Source organism: Carettochelys insculpta, chromosome 2 (assembly GCF_033958435.1).
Source record: "Carettochelys insculpta isolate YL-2023 chromosome 2, ASM3395843v1, whole genome shotgun sequence".
Lineage (NCBI taxonomy): Eukaryota > Metazoa > Chordata > Testudines > Carettochelyidae > Carettochelys > Carettochelys insculpta.
Window position 1 is genome coordinate 280,240,421 of NC_134138.1, and position 27,410 is coordinate 280,267,830.

Sequence of the window (27,410 nt, forward strand, 5' to 3'; positions counted from 1 at the left end):
CGAGCTACATGCGGCTCAGAGCCACCCAGCTTCTAAAACCACACCACTGCTGGCTCCCCAGGCTGGATTCTGGCCCGTGGGCCACGTGTTGGCCACCCGTTGCCTGAGGGCTTGTCCCATAGGCTGGGGAATAAGGGAAAAGGAACAGATGGGCTTGATGCACCTCTGCACTTACCACAGCCATGCCTGGGCCCCAGCCCTGCACACTCACGCGCTGAATTGCACCTTATGCACCACGCACCCCACTAGGATGGACTGGGAAGGAGGTTCCAAACCCAGTGACTAAGGGCTCCCGCTGCCACCCTGCAGGTTGAATGACATTGCAATTAAGGATGAGCTGCTGGCAACCTTTACCTGGTCCCATCCGGTCTACTGGGAAAAGACAAGATGTGCAGAATCCAGTGCTGGGAGGGTGACTCTAAAAGCAGCTGCTGGGGGACCTCTTGTGGCAGATTTACCTGCTTTAGAGTGTAAAGCTGCAGGTCTCCACCTGTTGGGCATCGTGGGCCGCAGACACAGCCGCGTTGCCTGGGCCAGACCCACACACTAGCCATACGTTGGCCATGCAGCCCGGAAGCTGTAAATGGGCTGCAGCTGGGAGCCAAGGGGCCCATAGCGTGAGAACCCCGAGCTACATGTAACCCCACGCCCCAGTGAACGTACCATTGCAGCAGCTGCCCGCAGGCAGTTCTGAACAATCACGAGCCGGAGAGGGCTCCAGCTGGGAGGTGGAACTGCGCCTGGCTGGCGCCGCGTGGCCGGGCTTCAGCAGAGCTCAGAAATGGGGCCCTGGGGGCTTTGGAAGACACCCCCCGTTGTCTCGGTGCCGAGTGCTTCTGGGATCTGAGCGGCATGACAGGCACGAGCACCTGGAGAAGGCAGCCCTGGGAGGGCAAACAGGTGTTTCCTTGGCAGCCGGGAGAGACAGAGCGGCCGCTCTCGAGCTCCTGCTGCTCGGTTCAGCTGCAGCTCCAGACACTTGTGCGGGGAAGATGCCGCCCGTGGCAGGGCTGCACCTGTGAGGGGCAGCAGGCAGGGGCCAGGCCAGCCGACATGCGCGGGGGCAGAGACAATGCCACCAAAGTACCAATTCCCAGAGGGGCCGACAACTCCTGCCTTATAAGTTGCTAGTAACACAACAGGAAGCCCCGGGAGGGGTCGACCCGTCCAGTTCCGAGACGTGGGAAATGAGCAGTGCAGAGCCCCAGGACAAACGGCGCGAACGGAAGAGGTGGCGCGTTTCGTCTCTAACCTTTTATTAGCTTCTAGATTAGAAAACAGAGTGAGACTATAAATACCGTGGCCCTCGCTCTGCTGCAAGCTGCGGGCGTCTCCAGAGACCTTCCAAACCCAGCCAGGCCCTAAGCCCCAGCAGCAACAAACCTTCATCTTCCCATCCAGCTTTCTGTCACCTCTCCAGCCCGCTCCCAGGCAGGTCACCCACCCTCCCAACCCCCCTATGCCCCACGTATCATCACCCCCAGGCTCCAGGTGGAGAAACGGAGGCTGAGAAGATAGATGACTGGACCCCGGCAGGCGTCAGAGCCTGGATGAGACGGCAGCAGCCCTCAAGAGATGGGGCAGTTCTCCAAGGGAGGCACTGGACTGCGGCAAGGGAGACGCGAGCTGGCTGGGTTCTTTCTTGTTGTTGATGGTTTGGTTTTTTGAGAGCACTGGCTGACATTGCGCAGAAGGGCCGTGCACATCCAGGGGACAGGGATAAAAGGGAAAACTAGAGCTGTCACCCAGTGCAGGCCATCCTTCTCCCCTGTCCATTACCTGGGGTGCCAGGCCTCCAGCCATCAGCCCTCAGGTGGCAATGGGGTGTTAAGTCTGCTGTGAGAAGTGATGTTCCTTTACTTTCTGTGCTGCTGCTACTGCTACTAGGACAGGGCTGCATTGTGAGCTGGGCACCTGGCCAGCAGCCCCCACCCTCTGCGCCGAGCTGGGCACCTAACCATCAGCTGCTGCCCTCCATGCCAAGCTGGGCGCCTGGCCAGCAGCCAGCGCCCTCTGTGCCAAGCTGGTCACCCGGGCAGCAGCTGCCACCGTCCAAGCTGGATGCCCAGCCAGCGGCCACTGCCCTCCATGCTGCCTGTAGAGCCAGGTGACGGCATATGAAATTGAATGGGGGATGGGGCCTAAACAATTACAGACCCAGAGACGGGAGGGAAGAGGTTCTCCCCAGTAAGCAGGGGTACCGCTGTGCGAGGCTTCCCAGGCTCTTGGCACAACGACCCTCTTCCACAATAATAGTCCCAGGGGAGGATTTTTGCATAAAAATCATCAATAGCCTCAGTGGCCCCTTCCTGACCCCCTGCTGGAGCCAGGGGGATTTTTTCCATTTGATGCCAGAGAGCCCTGGCTTGGCACCCACTAGCCAATGGCATCAGAGTCATTTACATAAACACACATTTGCGAGGTGCACACCACACACGACTATCTACCGCGCGGAAGATCATGCAGAAGAGGTCAGCGAAGGCGCCTGTCCAAACAGCCCCGAAGCGCCAATACGCAGCAAACTCCCCGCGCCCTGGCAGGGCTGGGTGGACAGCCGCCGGCCAGTTTAGCCTCTCCAGCTTCTCTGCGAACCCCAAGTCGCAGCCGAGACTTCGGCAGCGGCAGTACCTGCAAAAGGGCGTTTCACCCCTGCCAACTCACCCTCGTTTGGCTGGGTTATTACCAACCGGAGCTTCGATACTGAACTACCCCACCCTGCACCCAGGAGCTCAGTTTCACAGTGCTGGGGCAGGGGGAGGAGGTTACTTCCCCAGCTGCACCCTCTCGCCCGGGAGAGCCTGTGGCACCAAGGCAGGGAGGGAGCAGAGAACAACTCTGCAGGTTCGGGAGGGGTCTCCCGAACTGGGACCAGAAGAAATTCCCTTATGGGAGGCAGGAAACACGCTCCTTCCGAGGGAGTTCTCCCAGGGGGTTTCACTTTCGAAGCCTCGCTGGTAGCCACAGCTGGTCCTGAACATCTGACTGAGTAAGGGGCAGGTTCCCACAATTTTTTCCCTCCGTGTGCAGAATAAATTTTATTGTGTGCACCGAGGCCTGCACAAATGTGCACCGCCACTAGAAACACAGGCTGGGGGCTGCCTACGCTGTGCTAATCAGCTGGGTGGCATCTGAATCTCCCCTGGGCAGCTGCCCACACACTCAGCTTACAGGGAACACTGCTGAGGGGTGAAACTCACCCCATGGAGGGCAGCTGGACATGGCCTCGACCCCCCTTAAGCCCTACAGAAACTCCCCCGGGTTCTCCTTTGCCCTGCTTGGGATTTTGGTCCAACACACCAGCCATCTCACCCTGCCTATGCCCGACCTCTCTGGCTGCCGTTCTCCCCTCACTGGTCACGCTGCCCAAACCAGCACCTTGCAGGCAGTGTCTGGAACACAAAAGTTGTGAAATGGCCCCGGTTAACGCCTGCGCCCCGGGCTCCTTCCCCCACAGGGGAATTTGGGCTGGGGGTGGGGGTGACCAAACCCAACCTGGGGCACTGCCCCACAGCCCCTGCCCTGCTCCCTGTTGCGGTTCTCGGCCAGTTACCCAGCCCTAGGCTCTGGCTGAGTCGCCCCACGGCCAGGCCATTCTCGAGCACAGCCAGGCCGGTCTGGGCCCCGCCTCGGGGGAGAGGAGGAGCAGACGCTGGCACAGGGAGAGCCAGGTTCTCCGAGCTCCCACTCTCAGCAGCCCCTGGGGCCAGGTGGCAGCCGCGGGGGGGGGGGGGGGGGGAAGCATGAGGGGAGACGTGGCCCCAGCACGGCCCGTCCCAGGCGCCCACCACGGGCGGAAGGAGCGTGAGCCAGCACCGGGCGCTGCTCGGCCAGGACCCGGCTGGTCACGGGGATTGCCCCATTTGTGCCATTTCGTCCCGACTCAGCGGCCGAGGCGGCAGGACCTGTTACTGGGGCAGCAGCTGCCCCCGGCGTCAGCAGAACAGACAGAACCTGGGGGACTGAGTCGACAGCAGCCCATCAGCCAGCGGCTTCCGTCGGAAACGCGCGACACCGGAGGGTGCGTGATGCGGCGAGGGGCGACAGCTCGGCCGGGACACCGGGCTCCTCAGCCCAACGGGAAGCCTACGGGCGCTCGTTCGGAGATGCCGCCCAGCGCCCCGAGGGGCTCGCGGCTGAGAAGAGAGACAAGGACGGCCGGCGGGGCTGAGCACTGACCAGACAGGACACCACAGTCCAGGTGGGGGCAAGTGGACCCAACCAAGGATTTCAGCTCAGCCTCAGGGAAGACTTCCCAACGGAGAGAGGTTTGGGGTCGTGGAGCTTCTCCCCGGAAGGCGACAGCCTCCAAGGGCGGGACACGCGCAGCAGCGACCGGCCGGCCCCGGCAGGGAGGAGACCCGGGGTTTATTAGAAGGCTTCTTCCTTCTTTTCCAAATGCAGTGACGCCGGTTCCATCCACTCGGGGGACGACTGACTTGGCTTCAGAACTGCCCTTCTCCTACCTACCTACGGCCAAGTCCCTCCTACAGGAGCAGAGAACTGGCGTGCAGGGGGACGGGGCCCATCGCCGCAGGGGCGCACAGCCAGGCTGGACATGCTCCTGGCAGCGGTGCAGTGGGCCCGACCCTGCCACGGGTGGGGGTGGGGAAAACGACCACCAGGTCTCCCCCAGCTCTAGCCCTCCCTGGCACTGACCTTAAGAGCGGGGCAGACAAGCCCCTGCCGGGGGTGGTCGAGATGGCGCTGGGCCCTGCCGTGAGGGCTGGAGACTGGACCTGATGCCCCCTGGCTGCCCTACCGCGTCGGGACCCTGCGCAGGGCCGGGGAGATGGGAGCTCTCGGGGGTCAGGCCACGCAGGGTGGTGACGCCCACGCACACTGCCGGGGTACAAGCAGGCAGCGAGAGACGAGCGGAAACACCCGCCAGCCATTACTGCTCCAGGCCCCGGCACCCAGCGGGGGCTGAGGTTTGCTCTCCTGGCCCAGCCTATTGCCTCCGCCATGGGAACAGGAGCTGTCCGTCTGTCCGGCCAGGCCAGCTCTCCCCGTCTCACTGAGCAGCTGCCGGCGTATGCAGGAGCAAAGCCCCTCCCCCGGCCCTTGCACCCGCGGCGCCTGACCTGGCACTAGCAAGCTGCACGGACCCTCCCGGCCTTCGCCATAACAACCCCACGAACACGGCACACCCGGGTGTGCCACGCAGGAGAGCCCTGCTGGCCCCTGCCCCCATTGCAGCAGTGACGGAGATCCCTCGGCAGTTAACCCCGGCCCTGCCGTTCCCCAGGCCTGCTGGATGCTGCTCCCTACCCCAGAGACCCCTTCCCCAAACCTCCAGGCCCTCGTGTCAGCCGTTGCCTCGGGCAGCTCTGGGGCAAACGCCGCCCATCCCACCCAGCCGGGGAGTCCCCGCTGCTGCACCGGCAGCCGGCAGCGACTCGCGCCTCGTGGGCGCTGGAATCCGAGCAGCGCCGCACAGGGCATGCGCAGACGCTCCCTTAGGGATGCCCGGCTGGCCCGTCCGTGCAGGTCGGCGGCCCGGGAGCTCCGCAGAGCAGGGAGGAGTCACGTCACCCGCGCACTGCTCGGCCCCGCGGCATGTCCAACGTGCATCACGGCAGCCTTGCGCCTCGGCAGGGCAGGGCAGGGCGGGTGGCGAAGCGCCAGGTCCCTGTGCCCCCTCCCTATTTGTACTTGGCCAAGGCCTGCAGGGGGGCGCAGGACAGCAGCAGCGGGTGCACCTGGAGGAAGGCGTTGAAGGACTCCCCGTCCCCGTAGCAGGCCACGAGCCGCTCCTTGGTGTGGTCGCCCTGGTGCGCCGTCAGCTCCTTGCGGTGGCCGAAGACCCTGCCGCACTCGGTGCAGGGGTAGACCCGCTGCACCGTGTGGGTGAGGTGGTGCGTCCGCAGGTTGCCCTTGTACTTGAAGCTCTTGCCGCAGTCGGCGCAGGTGAAGGGCCGCTCCCCGGTGTGGATGCGCTTGTGCTTCATCAGCGTGGTCTTGAGGTTGAAGGTCTTGCCGCAGTCGGGGCAGACGAAGGGGCGCTCGCCCGTGTGGATGCGCTGGTGGGTGATGAGGGTGCCCTTGCGGTTGAAGCTCTTGCCGCACTCCCCGCAGGTGAAGGGCTTCTCGCCGGTGTGGATGCGCTGGTGCTTGATCAGCTCCCCGTTGTGGCTGAAGCACTTGCCGCAGTCGGCGCAGGCGAAGGGCCGCTCGCCCGTGTGGATGCGCTGGTGCCGGGTCAGGTCGCCGTTGCGGCTGAAGCTCTTGCCGCACTGGGCGCAGCCGAAGGGCCGGTCGCCCACGTGGATCTTCTGGTGCAGGATGAAGGTCTTCTTGGCGCAGAAGCCCTTGCCGCACTCGGGGCAGACGAAGGGGCGCTCCCCGCGGTGGATCTTCTGGTGGGTGAGGAAGTTGGCCTTGCGGTTGAAGCGCTTGCCGCACTCGGGGCAGGCGAAGGGCTTCTCGCCGGTGTGGATGCGCTGGTGCAGGATGAAGGTCTGCTTGGAGCAGAAGCTCTTCCCGCAGACGGTGCACTCGAAGGGCTTCTCGCCCGTGTGGATGCGCCGGTGCCGCATGAGGTCCCCCTTCTGGCTGAAGCTCTTGCCGCACTCGGGGCAGGTGAAGGGCTTCTCGCCCGTGTGCACCCGCAGGTGTGTGATCAGGTTCCCCCGGTGCTGGAAGCTCTTCCCGCACTCGGTGCAGGGGAAGGGGCGCTCGGCGGCATGCGCTCGCGGGCGCCTCCCCGCCTCGGTGCTGGCAGCTCCAGCTGCAGCCCCCCCGCGCTCAGAGCCAGCCAGGCGCGTCTGGCTAGGGTGGTGCGGCGGGGCTGGCGGCGGCTTTCCTGGGGGCTCCAGGGCCACCTGCAGCCCCCCCGGAGCCGCCGCGCGTCTGTGGAGCGCCGGGCTGCTTCCCGGGGCGTGCTGCACTTCCCAGTGATTGATGCTGGGCTCGGTCCGGAGCGGGGACGCAGGCTCCAGGCTCCTGGCCAGCAAAGCCTGGCTCGGTTTCTCATCCTCGGGCTCCTCCCCCGGGCACGGCTGCTCGCAGGCTCGGCTGCTCCCGCCACCTGCTGGGGAGAGAGAGGCCAGGCGTTATCCCGGGGCAAGGCCGCACACAGCGAAGTGCCGGGAGCTGAGACGTGCTCGGCTCGCAGCGCTGAGCTCCGGACCGAGCACACATCTGCTCACACAAGCGGCAGTGGACGCAGCAGCCCGCAGGCACCTCGCTCGCGTGTGCGCCTTGGGAAATCGAGCTCAGCCAGGCGGGGGGGGAGGGGGGTGTCACAGCATCACCTCCCATGGCCATAATACCCTCATCGCGCTCGAGGCAGCGGCGGGTCGTTTCCTTAGGAGCCGGAGGCCTGGTCTGTGCCGAGGGCACCCGTGCAGCTGCCTCCCGCCGACGGGAACTGAAAGCAGCTCAGCAGGCGGCGGTGGCCTTCTCTGGGAGAAACGCCTGCAGCCGGCGGGGGAGCCCTCCTGATCAGCCGGCAGCATCTTCCCCGGGAGGCCGCCCTGCGCCAGCCCGTGCTGCGAGGAGCTGGTGAAACGCTATCGACATAGCGGTTCCCAGTGCCCCCTGCTCGCGGGACTCGCTGCTTCACTGACCCACTGGAGCCGCGGCTGGGAAGGGGGTCGGGGCCGGCGGAGGGCGGCTGTGTCACTGCCTGGCTCAGGAGCCCCATGGGAGGCTGGGCTAGGGCCCTCCCAGCTGGCTAGGAGGCTGGGGAACTGCTCCAGGGTTCTCGTGGTGCTACAGCCAAGGCTGGCGCCCTGCACCCCACGTCAGGGCTGCAGGCGAGAAGCCGCACACAGACACAGGCCCCCAGCGAGTTCCACAATGTCACGACTCCGACAGTCCTCAGCAGGCCCAGACCAGTGCTGCGTGCACCCTCCCAGGTGTGGAGGCCAGCGGGGAGACCCGGCCCCCAGCCCTGCCGGGACCCAGCTCAGAGCTCCCGAGCGGCACCGCTGCAGGGAGAGCGCCAGCAGTGGTCACAAAGCAATCGGTGCGAGGGCCCCCCTGAGGCAGGAAGGGAGATGCCCGCGGGGGCAGAGTCTCGCTGCTCTGGGCTGTACAGCAGCCCCCCGACCTGTGCGTGGCTTATGCTCCTGGGCAGCTGGGCGTAGCTTAAATTTCACACCAGCTCCAGCCCCAGAGCCGCCAGCAGGGCCAGGGAACCCCAGGGGATGGGACGTGGCAGAACGCAGCGCTCCGCCAGCTCCACCCCCACAGAGCTGCTGGGGCCACACACCCGGCAGCAAAAGAGCTGGGAGCTGGCCGGGCGCAGCCTCAGCAGCCAGCCAGCGACAGCCCCACGGAGACAAGTGGGAGCAGGAGTCTCCGGCAGCAGCAGGGCTGGGACACCTCCAGCAGGGGAAACCCTGGGGGTGGGGACAGGGTGCCAGCTCAGCCGGCTCCTCTTTTTATGGAGAAAAAAATACTAATGCTAATCCTAAGGAAAAGCAAAGCCGTGCTCAGCCCCAGAGCATTAGCTCCCAGACAACACGCCCTGGAACTCAGCCTTTCAAAAACAATACTTTATTTATTTTACTGCATTACAAAACATCTTATCGCCTTCTTTATTGGACAAAACCGTACTGGGAGCTTGCTCAGAACCGTGCCGCGCCGTGCCGTGCCGTGCCGCGCCGTGCCGCGCCGTGCCGTGCCGTGCCGCGCCGTGCCGTGCCAGGCTGGAAGAAACACACAAACGTACACGCACGACAGAACAGCGCAGACCCAGTGTCAGTCTGTGCCGCGCCCTGGGGAAGCTGCCCCTCCCCCGGAAGTTGAGGGCTGAGGGCGGGTGGACTGGGTTGAGCTTCTATTGCCAACCTTTTTCCTGAAAAACTTGTCCAAGGAGGACTGCGCCGACTTGTGCTGTTTCTCTCTGTAAAGCTCCACGTAGCAGGCGTTGGCTTCCCTCATCAGCCGGGCAACCTTCGCGCTTCGGTCATGGTTGGGGTCGTTTTCATCAAAGAAGGCCAGGTAACCATCCAGCAGTTTGAAGGCGTTCGCCATCCCTTTCGCCGTCAGAATTCGAGGGGGGGGCTCTTCTTTTGCTTTGGCTTTCACGGGCTTTTCCTCCTCATGGTGTTCCTTGTCCAGCTCCAGGAGATCCTCGTACGAGAGTTCCTCCATATGGGAATCGAGCAGCTCAGCCACGTTTCCCTCATCAACCTGCTCAAAGCCGGCACGTTTAGCCAGCGCGACAATCTCCTGCCTTGTCTCCCTAAGAACCTCAGCAGCAGCGAAGCCTCGTAAGTCCTTCACAACCTCAGGCCAGATATTCTTCCAGACGCCATTCAGGCACTTCTGCTGTACATCATTCCAGGCTTCTCCGATGAGGTCTATGGCCATCTTCATGTTAAACTTCCCCCAAAATTCTCTGACACCCGCCTTGTCGTTTGTCTCGCTGACGAGCATCTGGAATGCCCTCCGCAGATAATAGCCCTTAAAAGCTCTTATAACGCCCTGCTCCATGGGCTGCATCAGCGACGATGCGTTCGGTGGCAAGAACAGCACCTTAATGTTCTCACTGAGCTCGCCAAGGCTTGGGTGGTGCCCTGGGGCATTATCTAGAAGCACTAGAGTTCTGAAAGGCAGATTTTGCCCATTACAATAAGCCCTCAATTCTGCATGCAGCACACTGGAAAAATATTCTTCAAACAAGGAGCCAGTAACCCATCCTTTCCGGTTAGCTCTCCAGTGCACAGGCAGGGGTCCCTCTGAGTAGCCCGTAAGTTCCTGAGGATTTGCACAATGGTAAACCATCAGCGGTTTCAGCTTGAAGTCCCCAGCGGCGTTTGCTCCCAGCAGCAGCGTGCAGCGATCCTTTGCGGCCTGGAACTCGGGGGTGGTTTTCTCTTCAGCTGATAAAAACGTTCGACTTGGCATCCGCTTCCACAAGAGTCCAGTTTCGTCCAGGTTAAAAACTTGCCTAGGGTCATAGCTCCCCTCCTCGATGGCGGCTTTCAGAATGGAAGGGAATTTATCTGCAGCGTTTTTATTGGCAGCAGCTGCTTCGCCGCTTGCTCTAAGGCTGTGAAACCCGTGGCGGGCTTTAAACCTCTCGAACCAGCCAGCACTTGCAATAAATTCTTTGGCGTCAGGATTCTCCCGGTTTAACAGTTCGTAAATGCTGCGGGCTTTTGCTTGAATGGCTTGGGCAGAAGGCGGCTCGTTTTCCTGATTTCGATGCTCAATCCACGTTGTCAAGAGACGCTCCATCTTCTCCATGGTCGCTGACCGAGTTATTGTGACGCGGGCAGTCGATAAACGGGTGGCACTCTTACAGGACTCCTTGATTTTCTCGGCATTGTCCCGAATTGTCCGGAGGGTGGACTCGCTCAGCCCAGTCGCGCGCCGAATGCTCGCCGTCTTTTCGCCTCTTTCGTAGCGCTTCACCACCTCCAGCTTCTCCTCCAGAGTGATGGCTTTCCTTTTCTTTTTGGAGGCAGGCGCAGGGGGAGAGCGGCTGTCTGGATGAGATGCACTCGTGTTTAACGGTCACTAGTTACGGGACGCTGAAACGTGAGCTGCGAGAGGTGCGCCAGCCCCAAGGGCGGCCGGTGCTATTTCTGTCAAAAAGAGGAGCCGGATGTTCCCGCCCCTGGGCCCCTCCTCCAGGGTTCCAGGCTAGGGTGTCAGCAGGGCGGCGCCACAGAGATCCCTGCCCCCTTGTCTCCATGGGGCTGGGGCTGCCTACTGAGGCTGCACCCTGGCCAGCTGCAAGCTCTTTCGCTGCCTGGTTTCCAGCCCTGGCACTGGCTCCCTGGGACTGGAACTAGCGGAGCTCAGCTCTGCCAGCTCCCATGGCCCACAACCCAGCACTCCCCCAGCCCCAGCACTGTGCTCCGGCAGCTCCCATCCCATCCCCCTTAACGCCTGGGGACCCCCCCGGCCCTGGCGGCTCCCTCTGGCTGGAGCTGCCGCTGGGGTCCCCCTCGACTCAGGTTAAAATGACAAATGCAGGAGTCGAAGGGGCATATCTTGGGGGTCTACTCTAGTGTTCCCAGCAGCTACCCGGGGCCCCGTGCCAGGAGCTGGCAGCACACGGCGAGCTGGGCTCTCCCAGGTCCCAGCTCCTCCCGTCCCCCTGAGCTGGGGGGGGTTCGGCACAGCTCACCGGGGCTGGGGTAACCTGTGACTCCTCGTTTGCTCTGGCCCAGCAGACGCCCGCCGGCCACCTCCTCCTCTGGCTCCACCTTCACGATGAGCTCCGGGTTGGTATCACCTGTTGGCAGGGGAGAAGTGCCTCAGGCGGCGTTTCCAGCAGCCCCTCGCAGCTGGGGAGAAGAACTGGCAATGCAGCTTTTGAGGGGGGGTTGATTGCCTGGGAACACGGCAGGGGCCAGGGCGTGTCTGTCTGTCTGTCTGTCAATACGGCATTCTGCGGCAGTGACTGCAAGACAACCCAGTGGCCTCTGCCCCGCCAGTGAATACAGCCACAGTGCCCCTGGCTTGTCCTGCAGCTGGCATAAGTCCCCGTCCCACGCACACCCCAGGAGGTGGAGCAAAGCCCAGGCCTGGGGCCCCTGCCCCTGCCCCTGCCCCCCTCACCCGGCAGAGCCCGGCCCACTCACAGAAGGGGTCATCGGGGCCGTCTCCCTCGCTGTAGCTCTGGGCGCACCCGCTGTACGACTCGTCCTCGGGCTCCAGTTTGACAACGACCTCTGCTTTGATACCTGCGGGAAGCCAGCGTGTCACAGAGCCCGGCCCGGCGGCGTGGGACAGCCGAGCTCCACCTGGCGTCCGGCTCCCCCGGGCTGCTCTCCGCACTGACCCTCCCTCCCTGCAGAGCACGTGCAGCTTCCCGCCCACCAGGGACATCTTATCCGGGGAGCCCGCAGGGACTAGTCACCTCACAGACCCCAGCACCCTGTGTGATGGGTTCAGGGGTCCCCAGGCTCTGCCCCCAGCCGCAGGCAGGAGTGACTCTCACTCAGCAGGAGAACAGCGGGTTTATTAGCCGACAGGACACAGCGTCGTACAGAGGGGTCAGTGCAGCCGGCAGAGACAGCCAGTCCCAGCCATGCTGGGGAGAGGAGGCCCCAAGGGGCCCCCGGATCCGGGGCCTGGCCCCCTCCTTTGTCTCTCTCTCCCAGCCCAGACTCACTGCTCCCAACTCCCAGTTCCAATTAAACCCCTCAGGCTCCACCTCCCTCTTTGTCTGCAGCCCAGAGGTGTCACCTGGTCATCTGGACACCCCCAGCAGGACCCCCCTCCCCAACACACGTATCCCCCACTCCATCACACCGTCCGTGCCAGTCACACGGGGACGCAGGGGGTGCATCTCCTGGCAGGGATTCAGCCGCTGCTCCTGGCGAGGGACCGGCCGCCCCCCAGTGCGCCCTCTCGTTTGCTCCATCCAGGGAGGAATAAATGTTGGCGTGTGCTCCAGGCCGGTGCCGACGCGCACCACAAGCAGAAAGACGCCGCCGGCTCTGAGTGAGCGCGGGCGCCCTGCCAATCAGCTGGGGCACACCGCAATCTCCCCAGGTGGCCGCCCAAGATCCCAGCTCCCAGGGCACACTGGGGGGCACCTCGGCTGATGCGGGTGAGGCTCCGGACGCGCCTCTGCTGGGAGCTGGAAGGGGAGCCGATCCCTGCCCCTCCCCACAGCAACAGGGGGAACGTGTGGGGCGCTGTTGGGGCTCAGCGGTGTCCGTGGGGCGCGTCCCCCGCACATGCCCCACCCAGCCGCCCCAGCAAGGGGAGCAGGAGGAACTGGGGAGGACCCAGCTGAGTCACTGCCTGCTGAGGGGGGGACCATGCCGCGCTCGCAAGGCTGGGGGAAACGTGCGGCTCCTCGAGCCGCTGCCCAGGGCCAGAAGAGGCTCCCCTGCCAACTTCCAGCTCGCCCTTGCCCCTGTGCCAGCCGGGCGCGGTTAGTGTCACTCACCGGTGCTGGGGAATCCTGGGAGCTCTTGGCCCCCCAGGCCCTGGGGGTACCCTGCATATGAGACGTCCTCTGGCTCCGCTTTCACCACAACCTCCTGCTTCACGTGGGGCCAGTCCGCACCTGGGGGCAGAGAGATGGGAGGAAGGGCCACACCTGGGTCCCCGCTGGTCCCCGGAGCCCGGCTGCCCCCACGGCCGGGCAGGGCCCCTCCCGGTGCTGTGTGCGCCCAGCCGCCTGCCGCAGGGAGGGGTCAGGCCTGCATGTGAGCACAGGGACCACGCGCCCTGTGACCTTACTGGATTTTAAAGTGAACATGCAAAAGCCTAAGGCAACCCCTGGCCTCGGTCTGCACCAGGTGGGGCCAGCGAGGTGCCTGATGCAGGCTGGTGAGTGGCTGAATCCGTGTACGGCGCTCGCACGCCTGTACCGTTCTGCAGGTGGAGTTAGAAGGGGCGGCTCTGGGCTTGCGCTTGGCACTTGCACCCACTGGGCGAAGTTCTGGTCTCTGGGAGACCACAAACAGGAGGCGCAGCAACGTCTGGTGTGGGGCTCACCGTAGGAGGAAGCCGCACAGATCCCACCTGCGCCGCAGGGCTCTGGCGGTGGGCGCGGAGCCCAGGAGCCGCTCTGCGGCCGACAGAGCAAACACGGCCTTGGGCAGGCGACCTGCTCGTGGGCAGGGCTCTCCTCCTCCGCCCTGCTGCCACCCAGGGGAGCCGCGGGATTCCCCCACACGGGCCGGGGGGCCTGGGAGCTCCCCTCCGGCTGGGGCGGCAGGAGCACCCTGCTGGGAACAGCGCCGGAAGGGGGGCTGACCCGGCCAGCGAAGGGCGTATCCAGAGACTTGTAGGAGAGCCGCCGACTCCCCCCGCCGCAGCCGGCACCACGGCCTGTGCGACTGCTGCACCCAATGTGGCAGCTGCACCCGTCGTACCCGAACCCGCGTCCGTCTGGCCTTTCCCACCCGCCCTGCAGCTGCTGGATGCTAAAGCGCCAGCCCAGCGCGCTCTGGGGGGCCAGGTCTGAGCCATGCACCGAGCGGGGCTGGGGCCGGGCCCCTGGGGCGGGAAGAGCCTGTGTGGATGGGGGGCGATTGGTGCTCAGCACCTCTCCCAGGTGAGGGGGGGCCGGGCTGGGGCCCCAGGGGAGCTGGAGTTGGGGGGTTGCTGGGTAGTGTGAGGAGGGGCCGGGCTGGGCCCCCGGGGAGCTGGAGTGGGGGTGGGGGGGTTGCTGGGTGGTGTGAGGAGGGGCGGGGCTGGGGCCCCAGGGGAGGTGGAGTGGGGGTGGGGGGGTTGCTGGGTGGTGTGAGGGGGGGGCCGGGCTGCGGCCCCAGGGGAGCTGGAGTTGGGGCGCGGGAAAACGGGCTGGGGCCCCAGGGGAGCTGGAGTGGGAGGGGGTTTCTGGGTGGTGTGAGGAGGGGCCGGGCTGCGGCCCCAAGGGAGCTGGAGGTGGGGGGGGGGGTTGGTGGGTGGTGTTGGGGGGGGGGGGGGCGGCGGGCTGGGGCCCCAGGGGAGCTGGAGTTGGGGAGTTGCTGGGGGTGTGGGGGGGGCCGGGCTGTGGCCCCAGGGGAGCTGGAGTTTGGGGGGGTTGCTGGGTGGTGTGAGGGGGGGCTGGGCTGTGGCCCCAGGGGAGCTGGAGTTTGGGGGGGGGGTTGCTGGGTGGTGTGGGGGGGGGGCTGGGCTGTGGCCCCAGGGGAGCTGGAGTGGGGGGAGAGTTGTTGGGTGGTGTGAGGAGGGGCTGGGCTGGGCCCCAGGGGAGCTGGAGTTGGGGGGGGGGGGTTGCTGAGTGGTGTGGGAGGGGGCTGGCCTGGGCCCCAGGGGAGCTGGAGTTGTGGGGGTTGCTGGGCGGTGTGAGGAGGGGCTGGGCTGTGGCCCAAGAGGAGCTGGAGTGTGGGAGGGGGTTGCTGGGTGGTGTGAGGAGGGGCTGGGCTGTGGCCCAAGAGGAGCTGGAGTGTGGGAGGGGGTTGCTGGGTGGTGTGAGGAGGGGCTGGGCTGTGGCCCAAGAGGAGCTGGAGTGTGGGAGGGGGTTGCTGGGTGGTGTGAGGGGGGGCCAGCCTGTGGCCCCAGGGGAGCTGGAGTGTGAGGGGGGGGGTTGCTGGGTGGTTTCTGGCCGGCCGGCCTGGCACAGCCGTGCCCTGCGTGGCAGGTTTGGTGCCTTGCAGTGGAGGACCCCCAGGGTGGGCTGTTTGCCTGGGTTTGGCTCTCAGCTGTGCCCGAAGAAACCTCCATTATTCCAGCCCTGCCAAGCTCCCGGCCAGCCCTGCTCCCCTCCGGGGCCATGCGACAGGGGCGGACGCAGCCCTACAGCTCCGGCACATGCCTGGCCCTGCTCGGTCACCTTAGTGCAATTCCGAGCCGGACACAGCGGGCCGCCCGCTGGCGTTCACGTGGCCCCACTGAGCCCTGAGCTCCTCCCAGCCTCCCTTTGCTGGAGCGCCCCAAGGGAAGGAGCTGGCAGCACTCACCCGTGCCAGGGGCCCGGGGCTCTCCCGCCTCCGGCTGCCCGGGGGCCGCCCTGCTGCACGGCTCCTCTTCCGGCTCCATTTTAATGAGCACCTTGGTGCAGGGGTCAGCGGCACCTGCCAAGGACAGAGGGTCACGCTCGGGTTCCTGGGCACCGCCTGACAGCAGGCTCAGATGTGGCGCCAGCCTGGGCAGCGGGGCTGTCCTGTGGGCGCCATCCAAGCCAGGGCAGAGCACAAGGCTGGAAGCCGGGGTGACGAGGGGGCCTGCACGGATTTTATCCCCTGGTTGGGCTGCGTGTGTTTCCTACTGTCCTGTATCGCCCTGGGCGGGTGCCTCAGTTTCCCTAGGCACAGCAGCAGTGCGTAGTGGCGATGGGAGTGTTGGAGTGATGACTTCTCACGTGTACTCAAGGGCCCGCAGGCTCTTTGAACCCAGGCAGCCAGGGGACCCCTTTCTCCCCAGGGACCAGGGCAGGGCAGGAGAAGGGGCCCGGCTGGTTTGTCCTGGAGCTGGGCTGTGGGGTGGGGCAGTGTCTCTGGCTGGAGGAGGAGGAAGGGGGCCAGGGCCTGGCTCAGGAACCCCTCTGGGCCCCTCTCCCCAAGACGGATGGTGCTGATGGCTTAGAGTCATAGAATGATAAAATCCTGGGGCTGGCGGGGACCTCAGGAGGTCATGGAGTGCAGCCCCCGGCCCCAAGGAGGATCAACCCCACTAAGTCAGCCCAGCCAGGACCTCGTCTAGCTAGAACTTGAAAACCTCAAGGGATGGAGAATCCACCACCTCTCTAGGCAACGCGTCCCAGTGCTTCACCTCCCGCTTGGGGAAGGAGCTTTTCCTAATATCCAGCCTACACCTCCCCCTCTGTAACTTCAGCCCATTGCTCCTTGTTCTGCCGTCTGACTCTTCTTCCCAACATATCCCGCTTGCAACACGTCCCACACATGTATCCCAGCACGCGCCTCGCCACGTCCCTTTTCCCGGCACGCCCACACGATGGCCTCGGCCTTAAGGCACGGCGCCCCCGGGGGCCAGGGGTGTGTGGACTGTGTGTGTGTGTCTGGGTGTGTATCTAGATGTGTGTGTGTCTGTGTGTGTGTCGGTCTGGGGGTGCAGTGGTGGAGTGATGTGTGGGTGTGTATCTGGGGTGTGTGTGGGTGTGTGTGTCAGTTTGGGGGTGTGGTGGTGTAGTGACGTGTGGGTGTGTTGGTCTGGGGGTGCAGTGGCATAGTGATGTGTGGGTGCGTGTGTCAGTCTCGGGTGCGGTGGCGGAGTGACGTGGGTGTGTATCTAGGGGTGTGTGTGTCGGTCTGGGGGTGTGGTGGTGTAGTGATGTGTGGGTGTGTATGGGTGTGTGTGTCGGTCTGGGGGTGTGGTGGTGTAGTGATGTGTGGGTGTGTGTGTCGGTCTGGGGGTGCAGTGGCATAGTGATGTGTGGGTGTGGGTGTCAGTCTGGGGGTGCAGTGGCGGAGTGACGTGGGGGTGTGTATCTAGGGGTGTGTGTGTCGGTCTGGGTGTGCAGTGGCGGAGTCATGTGTGGGTGTGTACCTGGGGTGTCTGGGTGTGTGTGTGTCGGTTTGGGGGTGCGGTGGTGGAGTGATGTGTGGGTGTGTATCTAGGGGTGTGTGTGTGTCGGTTTGGGGGTGCGGTGGTGGAGTGATGTGTGGGTGTGTATCTGGGGTGTGTATGGGTGTGTGTGTCGGTCTGGGGGTGCAGTGGCATAGTGACATGGGGGTGTGTATCTGGGGGGGGTGTCGGTCTGGGTGTGCAGTGGCGGAGTGACGTGTGGGTGTGTACCTGGGGTGTGTGTGGGTGTCGGTCTGGGTGGCGGAGTGACATGTGGGTGTGTATCTAGGGGTGTGGGTGGGTGTGTGTGTTGGTCTGGGGGTGCAGTGCCGGAGTGATGTGTGGGTGTGTATCTAGGGGTGTGTCAGTCTGGGGGTGCGGTGGCAGAGTGATGTGCGGGTGTGTATCTAGGGGTGTGGGTGGGTGTGTGTGTTGGTCTGGGGGTGCAGTGGCAGAGTGATGTGTGGGTGTGTATCTAGGGGTGTGGGTGGGTGTGTGTGTCGGTCTGGGGGTGCAGTGGCGGAGTGATGTGCAGGTGTGTATCTAGGGGTGCGTGTGTCAGTCTGGGGGTGCGGTGGCAGAGTGATGTGTGGGTGTGTATCTAGGGGTGTGGGTGGGTGTGTGTGTCGGTCTGGGGGTGCAGTGGCGGAGTGATGTGCGGGTGTGTATCTAGGGGTGCGAGTGTCAGTCTGGGTGTGCGGTGGCAGAGTGATGTGTGGGTGTGTATCTAGGGGTGTGGGTGGGTGTGTGTGTCGGTCTGGGGGTGCGGTGGCAGAGTGATGTGTGGGTGCGTGTGTCGGTCTGGGGGTGCAGTGGCGGAGTGATGTGCGGGTGTGTATCTAGGGGTGCGAGTGTCAGTCTGGGTGTGCGGTGGCGGAGTGATGTGCGGGTGTGTATCTAGGGGTGCGTGTGTCAGTCTGGGTGTGCGGTGGCAGAGTGATGTGCATCTAGGGGTGTGGACTTGTACTCAAGTGGTTGCGCGGGGGCGGGCAGGGGCGCTCTTCACGCCCAGCCTGCACCTCTGCTCCTGTAACTCCTGCTTCCTGCGCTGACCAGTCTATTCTGTGCCGTGTCCCGGTCGCCCCAGAACCCATCTGCCCCTGCTGCGGGAGTCACCTCCGCCTGCGGGTGGGGCAGGGCCTGGGGACCAGGACAGACAGATGACACTCGCCTGGGAGGCAGATGCAGCACTGACTGCCGCTGGGCAGGGGAAGGGCCCTTTGTGATGGGGTTCAGGGGTCCCCCTGCACTGCACCCCGTCCGCTGGCAGGAGTGACTCTCACTCAGCAGGTACAACAGGAGGTTTATTAGGCAACAGATGCCCAGTTTCTCACAGAAGCGACAGTACAGCAGCCAGGGACAGTCCTTCCAACCCGTCCTGGGGAGAAGACCCCGAGTGGTGCCCCTCTGGGCTGTAGCTTTCCCCCTCCTCCAGCTGGCTGCCTTCCAGCTCCTCTTCCCCTAGCCTCAAACTGCCGCCCCGGATTCAAAAAACCAGCTCGGCTCCTCCCTCTCCCCCACTCAGGACAGAGGTGTTACCTGCCAGTTGTAGCCCCAGGGTCATCCCCACCCACTGGGAGCTGCTCTGCCCTTCTCCCACATCCAGCCTGAGTCTCGCATTTGCACTTCCCCGACTCCATCACATCTCTCCCCCCTTCCAGACCAAACGGAGCGGGGTCACTTAGCCAGTGACCTGGGGAAGTTCGGGGCCCTCCCTGCGTGACAGGGCATCGGCTATGGTGTTGCTGTTCCCCTTCACATGGGCCACCTCCATGTCGTAGTCCTGCAGGAGCAGACTCCACCGCAGGAGCTTGGCGTTGGCCCCTTTCATGCGATGCAGCCAGGTCAGGGGCGAGTGATCGGTGCACACGGTGAAACGCCGTCCAAACAGGTACGGCTGCAGCTTCCCCAGAGCCCACACCATGGCCAGACATTCCTTCTCTATGGCTGCGTAGTTCTGCTCCCGGGACAGCAGCTTCTTACTCAGGTACACGATGGGGTGTTTCTCCTCCTTGTCGTTCACCTACATTAGCACCGCCCCCAGCCCCACGTCTGAGGCATCGGTGAACACCAGGAAGGGTTTGTCAAAGTCTGGATTTGCCAGCACTGGGGCCCTGACCAGAGCCTCCTTCAGCGCGCAGAGGGCCTCTTGGCACTGCTCGGTCCAGACCACCTTGTCAGGCTTTCCCTTTTTACACAGCTCCGTGAGGGGGGCTGCGATGGAGCTAAAGTGGGGCACAAACCTCCGGTAGTTCCCCTCCATCCCAATGAAGGCCTGGACCTGTTTCTTAGTCTGGGGTGTTGGCCAATCTCTGACAGCCTCCACTTTAGCTGGCTCTGGCTTTAAGCAGCCGCTGCCCACCTTGTGGCCCAGGTAGGTCACCTCAGCCATTCCCACCTTGCACTTCCCTGCCTTGATAGTCAGACCAGCCTTCTGGAGTCGGTCCAGCACCTGCTTGACCTGGGACACATGGTCCTCCCACGTCTGGCTGAAGATGCAAATGTCGTCCATGTAAGCCAGGGCAAAGCTCTCCATCCCTTTCAGTAGCTGGTCCACCAGACGCTGGAAGGTAGCAGGTGCCCCTTGAGGCCGAAGGGCAGGACAAGGAACTCGTAGAGCCCCACAGGGGTGATGAAAGCCGACTTGAGCCGGGCATCTTGGTCTAATGGCACTTGCCAGTACCCCTTGGTGAGGTCTATGGTGGTGAGGTAACGGGCTCCCAGCAGCTTGTCTAAAAGGTCATCAGGCCTGGGCATGGGGTAGGCGTTCGATACAGTGATGGCGTTAAGCTTGCGATAGTCCACACAAAACCGAACAGACCCATCTTTTTTAGGGACTAACACCACGGGAGAGGCCCAGGGGCTGGACGAGGGTTGGATCACCCCCAGAGACAGCACGTCTTCAACCTCCCGCTCTATGTCCTGAGCCGTCCTCCCTGTGACTCTGAATGGCACACACTTGATAGGGGCGTGGGTGCCTGTCTCTATTCGGTGGACAGCCAGGTCAGTGCGTCCGGGTCTGTCAGAGAACAGCTGTTGATGCGAATGCAGCACCTCCTTGATCTCCGTCTGCTGGGCAGGGGTCAGCTGGTCTGAGAAGGGAATAGACTCCAGCAAGGAGCCGGCTCCAGTCCCTGTGAGAAAATCCTCCACCAAGGGATCATCCCCCTGCCCCTTCCAGTGCCTGCACACGGCCAGCACCAAGTTCTCTCTGTCCCAGTAAGGTTTCATCATGTTCACATGATAGACCCGGTGGCTGTGGGCCCGGTTCAACAGTTCCACCACATAATTCACGTCATTTAGCTGTTCGACGACCTTGAAGGGCCCATCCCAGGCCGCTTGCAGCTTGTTCCGCCGCACAGGTACAAGGACCATCACTTGGTCCCCGGTGGCAGAGGCTCGGGCCCTGGCGTTACGGTTATACCAGACCTTTTACTTCCTTTGGGCCATGGAGAGGTTCTCCCTGGCCAGGCCCATGAGCTCGGTGAGTTTTTCCCGGAAGGTCAGTACATACTGTACCACTGACTCCCCTTCAGGAGAGGCCGTCCCCTCCCACACTTCTCTGAGCAAGTCCACGGGTCCCCGTACCCTCCTTCCGTACAGCAGCTCAAACGGGGAGAACCCCGTGGATTCCTGGGGCACCTCCCTGTATGCAAACAGCAGGTGGGGTAAGTACTTGTCCCAGTCATGGGGGTATTGATTCATGAAGGTTCTCAGCATCTGCTTCAGAGTCCCACTGAACCTCTCCACCAGTCCATTGGTCTGCGGGTGGTAGGCTGTGGCCCAGGTGTGCCGGACCCCACACTTGTCCCACAAGCTTTGCAGAAGGACCGACATGAAGTTGGACCCCTGATCTGTGAGGACCTCCTTGGGGAACCCCACTCTGCTGAAAATGGACAGCAGTGCATCCGCCACGGTGTCAGCGTCGATAGAGGTCAAGGCCACTGCTTCTGGGTATCGTGTGGCAAAATCTACCACCACCAAAATATATTTCTTCCCCGAACGCGTTGCCTTGCTGAAGGGTCCCACTATGTCCATAACTACTTTCTGGAAAGGCTCCTCTATGATGGGCAGTGGCCTCAGGGCAGCTTTCCCCTTGTCTTGGGTCTTCCCCACCCTCTGGCAGGGATCGCAGGACAGGCAATACAGACGGACAGCTGCAAAGATCCCTGGCCAAAAAAAGTTCTGTAACAACCTTTCCACGGTGCGGTGGATCCCCTGGTGTCCTGCGAGCGGGACATCATGGGCTAGGTACAGCAACCTGCGCCGGTACTTTTGGGGAACCACCAGTTGCCTCTGGACCTTCCATGGCTCCGCTTTGCGTCTGGGAGCCCATTCCTGGTACAGGAATCCCTTTTCCCACAGGAATCTCTCCCTGCAGCCCTCCCCCAGCTGTGGAGCTGGGCTGAGACTGGCCAGTTCCCTCAGCTTCTGCAAGGAGGGGTCTCTCTGCTGCTCTGCCTGGAACTCTTCGGCTGGCGCAGGGGTGGAAGCTACTTCCCCATCCCTGCCTGGCTCCAGCACCCCTGGCCTGTGAGATCTGTTTTTTGGGGGTCCCCTTTCTCTCAGGGTTGGCCCCTGTGACTTTGGCTGGGCCTGTACCCCTGAATCTGGGGAGCGCACCCCTCGTTTTCTTTGGCTACGGGTCAGGACCAGGGCACGAGGGCGTTCACCTGGCCAGTTCTCAAGGTCAGCCCCCATCAGTACATCCGCCGGCAAATGGCTGTGCACGCCCACTTCCTTGGGGCCTTCCTTGTTCCCCCATTTCAGATGCACCCTCGCCATGGGCACCTTGAAAGGGGTCCCATCAATTCCTGTTACCATCAGATGGGAATTGGGTATCATGCAGCCCGGCGCCACCACCCCGGGTTGGGCCAGCGTCACGTCAGCGCCTGTGTCCCAGAACCCCGTGACCTTTTTCCCGTCTACTTCGAGGTGTTTGAGACACTTGCTCCACAGAGGTAGTGCCGCCCCCACTCTGTAAACTGACCTCTGAGAATTTGGTCCCCCTGAGGAGCTGGTCTGTGGGGTGGACTCGGCCCAATCCGAGTGCCCACTGTCAGCAGCACCCGCTTTGGCCGCCAGCCCCTCTGGCTTCTGGGACCCCACCCAGTTGACTCCATGACCCCCCGGCCTGCTCAACCTGTCTGGGAGCCTGGGGCACTGGGCTGCTCTATGCCCCTTTCGCCCACAGCGATAACAGCCTGGGTCGTGTTGTGTCCCTCTGGCCGGCTGCTCTGTCCAGGCTCTGTTTGGCTCTCTGGGGGGTGGGTGGCTGGCCCCTCTTTCCTGGGCTCGCCCAAGAGGTGGTCCCCTCTGTCGTACGGTCAGGATCTGGTCTGTCTGAGATTCTCGGTCTCTCCGGGACTCCCTCTCTCTCCGAGACTCCCTCTCTTTGCGGGGCTCACTTTCAAACCTGGCCCGGCTGTTTGTGAAGTCATCTGCCAGTTTCCCTGCATCATGTGAGTCCCCTGGCTTCCGGTCCACCAGCCACAGCCTCAGGTCAGGTGAGCACATCTTGTAGAATCGCTCCACGACCGCCAGCTCGATCAGGTCCTCTACGAACTGGACTCCCATCCCGAACGCCCACTTCTGGTAGTATTGCTTCAGGCGGGCGGTTGTATCTACATGGGTTTCCTCTGGCCTCTTCTTCGCCTCCTGGAACTTCTTCTTGTACATCTCCGGAGTCAGCCCGAACTGATGCAGCAGGGCCTGTTTGAACCATTCATAGTCCCCAGGCTGCAGCCCCACCAGCTGGCTGAGCACCGCTGCGGCCTTCTGGCCCAGCAAGGGGGTGAGGTGACGGAGCCACTCATCTGGGGGAACCTCATGCAACTCACAGGCTCGCTCAAAGGCGGTAAGGAACTCGTCCATGTCCCCTGGGTCCTGACACTGGGCCAGCACACGCGTCTCCACGTGACTGGCCACCCCGAGCCACCTGGCCCTCTCCCCGCTTACCGCAGCTGGGGCCTCTTGGCGTCTCGCCTCTGCCATGGCCCACTCATGCTCCCGCTCTCGCTCCCTCTCCTCCCGCTGTCTCTCTTGTAGCTGGCGCTCCTGCTCACGCTCTCTTTTCCGTTCCTGGTGCTCCCGTTCCTTTAATCTCACCTCGAGCTCCAGCCGTCGCAGCTCTGCGGCAGGCGACTCTGCCCGCGATGGACCACTGCTAGCTGAGCGCGACCTGGCGGACACTGTGTGTGTGACAGCGTCGAGCCCCCGCTCCTGTCAGAGAATCCGAAACGCTTCCCGGGGGTGACCGCCCACTTCCTGCTGGGACAGGCTCTGCCCCCTGGATCGGTCATTCTCTTCCAGCTGGGCAATCAGCTGGGCCTTGGTCGCCTTCCCCACCGTCAGGCCCCTCTCTCTGCACAGCCCCGCTAGCTCTGCCTTCAGGAGTCAGGTATAATCCATCTCCCCGCTGTCTCCCGGGGTATCCACTCACCAGCAGCAGCTGCAGGAATTGCTCTGTTCCCCCTCTGGCTCTTGTGAGGCTCCTTCCTTCTCTTGCGCTCAGTCAGCCACTGCTGGGAGCTCATCCATGGGTGCAGTGCATCCCACTTCTGACACCTGTGTGATGGGGTTCAGGGGTCCCCCTGCACTGCACCCCGTCCGCTGGCAGGAGTGACACTCACTCAGCAGGTACAACAGGAGGTTTATTCGGCAACAGATGCCCAGTTTCTCACAGAAGCGTCACCACAGCAGCCAGAGACAGTCCTTCCAACCCGTCCTGGGGAGAAGACCCCAAGGGGTGTCCCTCTGGGGTGTAGCTTTCCCCCTCCTCCGGCTGGCTGCCTTCCAGCTCCTCTTCCCCTAGCCTCTAACTGCCGTCCCCGATTCAAAAAACCAGCTCGGCTCCTCCCTCCCCCCCCACCTCAGGGCAGAGGTGTTACCAGCCAGCTGTAGCCCTAGGGTCATCCCCAGCCACTGGGAGCTGCTCTGCCCATCTCTCACATCCAGCCTGAGTCTCACATTTGCACTCCCCCCACCTCAATCACACTCTTCCCTTGCACTGCCACCCAGGGGCTCTCCGGGGCACGGGGGCAGCGTACCAAAATGGGCCTGCTTCCTGCCGTGCAGCGCCAGGGCTCCAAGCACCACTCACCTGTGCTGCAGTTGTCAGGTGCTCCCCTCTTCCGCAGCGCCCGGCGGGCCCCTGCACGCAGCCGCTCCCCTTGCTCCATCGCGGACACGCCCGCAGGGCTGGTGCCAGCAGAGCCTGCCCGGGGGAAAGGCCAGTCAGGTGCTGGGCATCCCAGGGCGTGCCGGGAATGGCCCAGAACCCCCCTCGCAGGCAGCACGGCCCATAAGCGGATCCACGTTCGCTCTGCCAGCCGGGCTGCCAGCACAGCGCGAGGATTCGAATGCCCAGCCCTGGCGCCCAGCGAGCCACGGGCCCTACCGCCTCCCTGCCATGCGGTCAGCCCGCTGCCACCACTTCCCAGCCAGCGCAGTTGCTTCATCGGGCGAACTCAGGGATTGTAGCAGCCACCTGCAGGGGGGTGCCACTTTCGGCCTGTCCCTGGCAGCCAGGCAGCAGAGGCAGTCCCTTCCCAGACACACAGCTGAGCACGTGCACAAGTCCCCATGCACACACGGCCCACGTGGCTTCACTGCTTCTCTCACACGGCAGCACCCACCAGAGAAGCAGCCCAGGAATAACAGAGACAGGACTTGAGCTGGGGACGACGTGCCAAGCTCTGAACTGACCATGGTCAGGCTGGGAACCAAGGCAGGGGTTGCCCTGAAGCTGGAGGGGAAAGGCCTGTCCCAGGTTGCACCACCTGCTGGTTTGGGGCCCACCTCCCCTGCTTGCCAGGCCCACGCCCCAGTCCCAGGTGCCGCCGACTGGCCGCAAGACGTCCGGGCGACGCTCCAGGTGTGAAACGCGCGAGATGAGGGCACAGGCGCTCCCAGAGCTTTCAAACTAGTCCTGATCCGACGCCAGCTGGAGCAGTTCGGGCTCCAGAGAACGCCCGGCCTGTACCTTGCCTGGCTGGCCCTGCAGAGCTCCTGCTGCCACCCACTCCTAGGGACAGGCAGGCTACCAGCTCTCTGGCGTACCAGCACCCGGCACGCACCACTCCCTGCTTGGCGTCGGCTTCCCCTGCTGTCCCGGGGACTGTCCCAGCCCCAATGATGCCAGTGCATGGAACGCGCCACCGGTTGCTTCTGCGGGACGCGTGTTCACACAGCGCCAGAGGCGGGTGCTCAGAGCCTTCTGGGCACAGAGACCAGGGATAGGCTGAATTGTGCCCCGCTCGCAGCCATGCGACACCAGAGCACAGACCTGCCTCACACAGCTCACGCCCGAGCAGCCCAACCCTAGGGAGCCCCACGCAGCGAGCGGGAGCATGGCCTGGGCGTGGGACCAGAGGCCCTGAGCCGTGGAACAGCCCCCGGGGGCTGAGGGGCGGTGAGACGGGAACGTGCTGCCTGCTGGAGCCGTGGGGCGCGTTTCCCCTCTGCCAGCGCAGGGCAGCTGCAGTGCCCAGGGCAAACGCACCTTCCACCTGGCAGCTGGCCGGCCTCCCCTGCGGAGCCTCCCCACCCCGGCGGTGCGCCCCGGCCTGCGCGGAGCTGGGGAGCAGCGGGACAACGGGAAGCCAACGCAGGGCCATCTCCGGCAGAGCTGGAGGGGAGCGCCAGAGGTCACCGAGTCCAGTCCCCGCCCGCAGCGCCGGGCCCAGCACCAGCCCTCACGCCTCTTTCTTTCTGCTGCCCCAGGCGGCCCCTCAGGGCTGCGCTCACCACCCGTCCGACGTGCCCAAGCCGCTGCTCTAACCACTGAGCCTCCCCCACGCGGGCCGGGCGTGACAGCCGGGCACGGCGCTGCAGCCTGAGACTGGCCCGAGGCCTCCCCGCCCCGTGCTGCGCCAGTCCGCACCCCAGCCTCCCCCGGCCCGCGCGGGGCGCAGCACTGGCCCCGGGACACGCCCGTGCGGCCGGCGGGGGGGTCCCAGAGGAGGAGCGGGAGAACCGACCGTCCCCCGCACACCCGCCCCTGTGCACCTGCCGGCGGGGCGGCTCCGCGGGGCAAAGGCCCGGGCTGGCCGGCACCTGGATCCAGGCCCAGGCGGGCCGGGCCGGGCTCAAGGGGCTGTTCCCATCCACCGGCCGGGGATTTCTGCCCCTCCCCAACCCTCCGGCGCGGCGCGGCGCGGGGAGCGCGGCCCACGGAGCGGGGGGGGCCCGCGTGCAGCGCCGCGGCCCGGCCCGGCCCGGCCATTGTCTTCCTGGCCGCTCCCTGCCCCGAGCCCGGCCCGGCCGGAGAAGCCGCCCCCGGCCCGCGGAGGAGCCCGGCCCGGCCCGGCTCTGGGTGCGCAGCGGGGCCGGGAACAAAGGCGCCCCGCGGCTGCCCCCGGGCAGGTCCGGCCGGCGCTGCGCTGCGCTCAGCCCGGGGCCCCGCGGGGCTCGCCGGCCGCACTCACCGCTGCGCGCTCGGCCCCCGCGGGCGGCGCCCCCCTCGCCCCTGGCCGCCGACTCGGGAGCTCGCCGCGGCCGAGCCAGCGCCGCCGGGCGGGGAGACAATGGGCTGCGCGCCCGCTGCATCCTGGGAGCCGTAGTCCGCGCCGCGCCGGGCCGGGCCGGGCCGAGCCGAGCCGGCGGGGCCGAGCGCACGGGGGCGCAGGAGCGCACCTCGCCAGGGCGCAGGGCTCCCCGCACAGCGCCGCGCCGGCCGGGCCCCGCGGGGGAACCACGGCTCCGGCAGCCGGGGGGGCAGGTCGGGACCCTCTCAGCGTCCCCGGGGCCCACGTCCCGAGGGGCCGCAGAGCCGAGCCGGGCCGGCCCCTGCTGCACCCCCAAGCCGGATCGGCGGCGCAGCAGGAAGCGCTTGGCGGCTGAGCGGCTCAGGCCTGCGGCCTCTGGGTGCTGCGGGGGGCAGAGGCGCTCAGGCCGGCGCGGAGAGGGAAGTGGGAGGTAACAATCCCGGCAGCTGTGGCTGTGGGAAGCCAGAGACAGGCCGACCCTGGCAGCCAGGGCCTGCGCTGAGCCATGTGCTGGACTGGCAGCAGGGAGCTGCCATGTGCCCGGCGCTGCTGGAACCCCGACTTGCTGGCGTTCCCCGCCCCCATCCGGTGCAAGCCAGCGCCTTACCCCAGTGCTGCAGTTCGGGTTCGGGGCCCAGGATGGTTCAAAGGGTGTTTGGCACCTAACTGCCACCTCCCTGCTCCAGGCACTGCACTCCCTGGGTCCCAGCACCGCTCCGGTTTGTCCCCCTTTGAGGCCGTGGCCCTGCAGGTCCCTGCTTCACTATGTGGTCCAGTTTGGGGGTGTTTGCTGTGTCCAACCAGCCAGCCAGGCCCTCAGGACGGAGCTGCCACTGCAGGATGAGCGTGGGGCAGGACCCAGCCCAGGCCATCCTAGGGCAGGGCAGGTGGCACAGCAGTCCAGGGTGCAGAGCTCAGGCTGGCAGGCTGGCCTTTGAGGGCAGGAATGAGCTCAGGGAGGGACCTCCACCTCCAGGCCCAGGCTGTCCAGACTGGGGGTGCAACACCAAATTCTAGGGGGTGCAGGTG

The 27,410-nt window shown here is 64.5% G+C and overlaps 1 protein-coding gene across 2 annotated transcripts; it reads right to left on the reverse strand.

Moving 5' to 3' along the window:
- Positions 1–1,299: 1,299 nt before the first annotated feature.
- On the reverse strand, positions 1,300–26,664 carry LOC142008203 (uncharacterized). 2 transcript variants are annotated; one of them, XM_074985322.1, is made up of 7 exons: positions 26,322–26,664; positions 23,996–24,109; positions 15,330–15,443; positions 12,866–12,985; positions 11,547–11,648; positions 11,090–11,197; positions 1,300–7,030 (listed from the first exon to the last, which is right to left on the reverse strand). In XM_074985322.1, exons 1-7 carry the CDS (start codon positions 26,440–26,442, stop codon positions 5,643–5,645), a joined length of 2,067 nt encoding a protein of 688 aa, XP_074841423.1. In that variant the 5' UTR covers positions 26,443–26,664; the 3' UTR covers positions 1,300–5,642. The 2 variants fall into 2 exon arrangements, with proteins under 2 accessions (XP_074841423.1, XP_074841424.1); XM_074985323.1 differs by having other exon boundaries at positions 1,301–7,027.
- Between the last annotated feature and the right edge of the window lie 746 nt (positions 26,665–27,410).

What these genes read in the sequence shown, in the direction of transcription:
- LOC142008203 (XM_074985322.1), bottom strand. Translation starts at nt 26,442, where the DNA reads ATGCAGCGGGCGCGCAGCCCATTGTCTCCCCGCCCGGCGGCGCTGGCT. An exon ending in CGGGGGCCGAGCGCGCAGCG is followed by an intron (nt 24,110 to 26,321) that starts GTGAGTGCGGCC and finishes TCCCCCGGGCAG; the next exon opens with GCTCTGCTGGCACCAGCCCT. An exon ending in CGGCCCCGATGACCCCTTCT is followed by an intron (nt 11,198 to 11,546) that starts GTGAGTGGGCCG and finishes CCCTGCCAACAG; the next exon opens with GTGATACCAACCCGGAGCTC.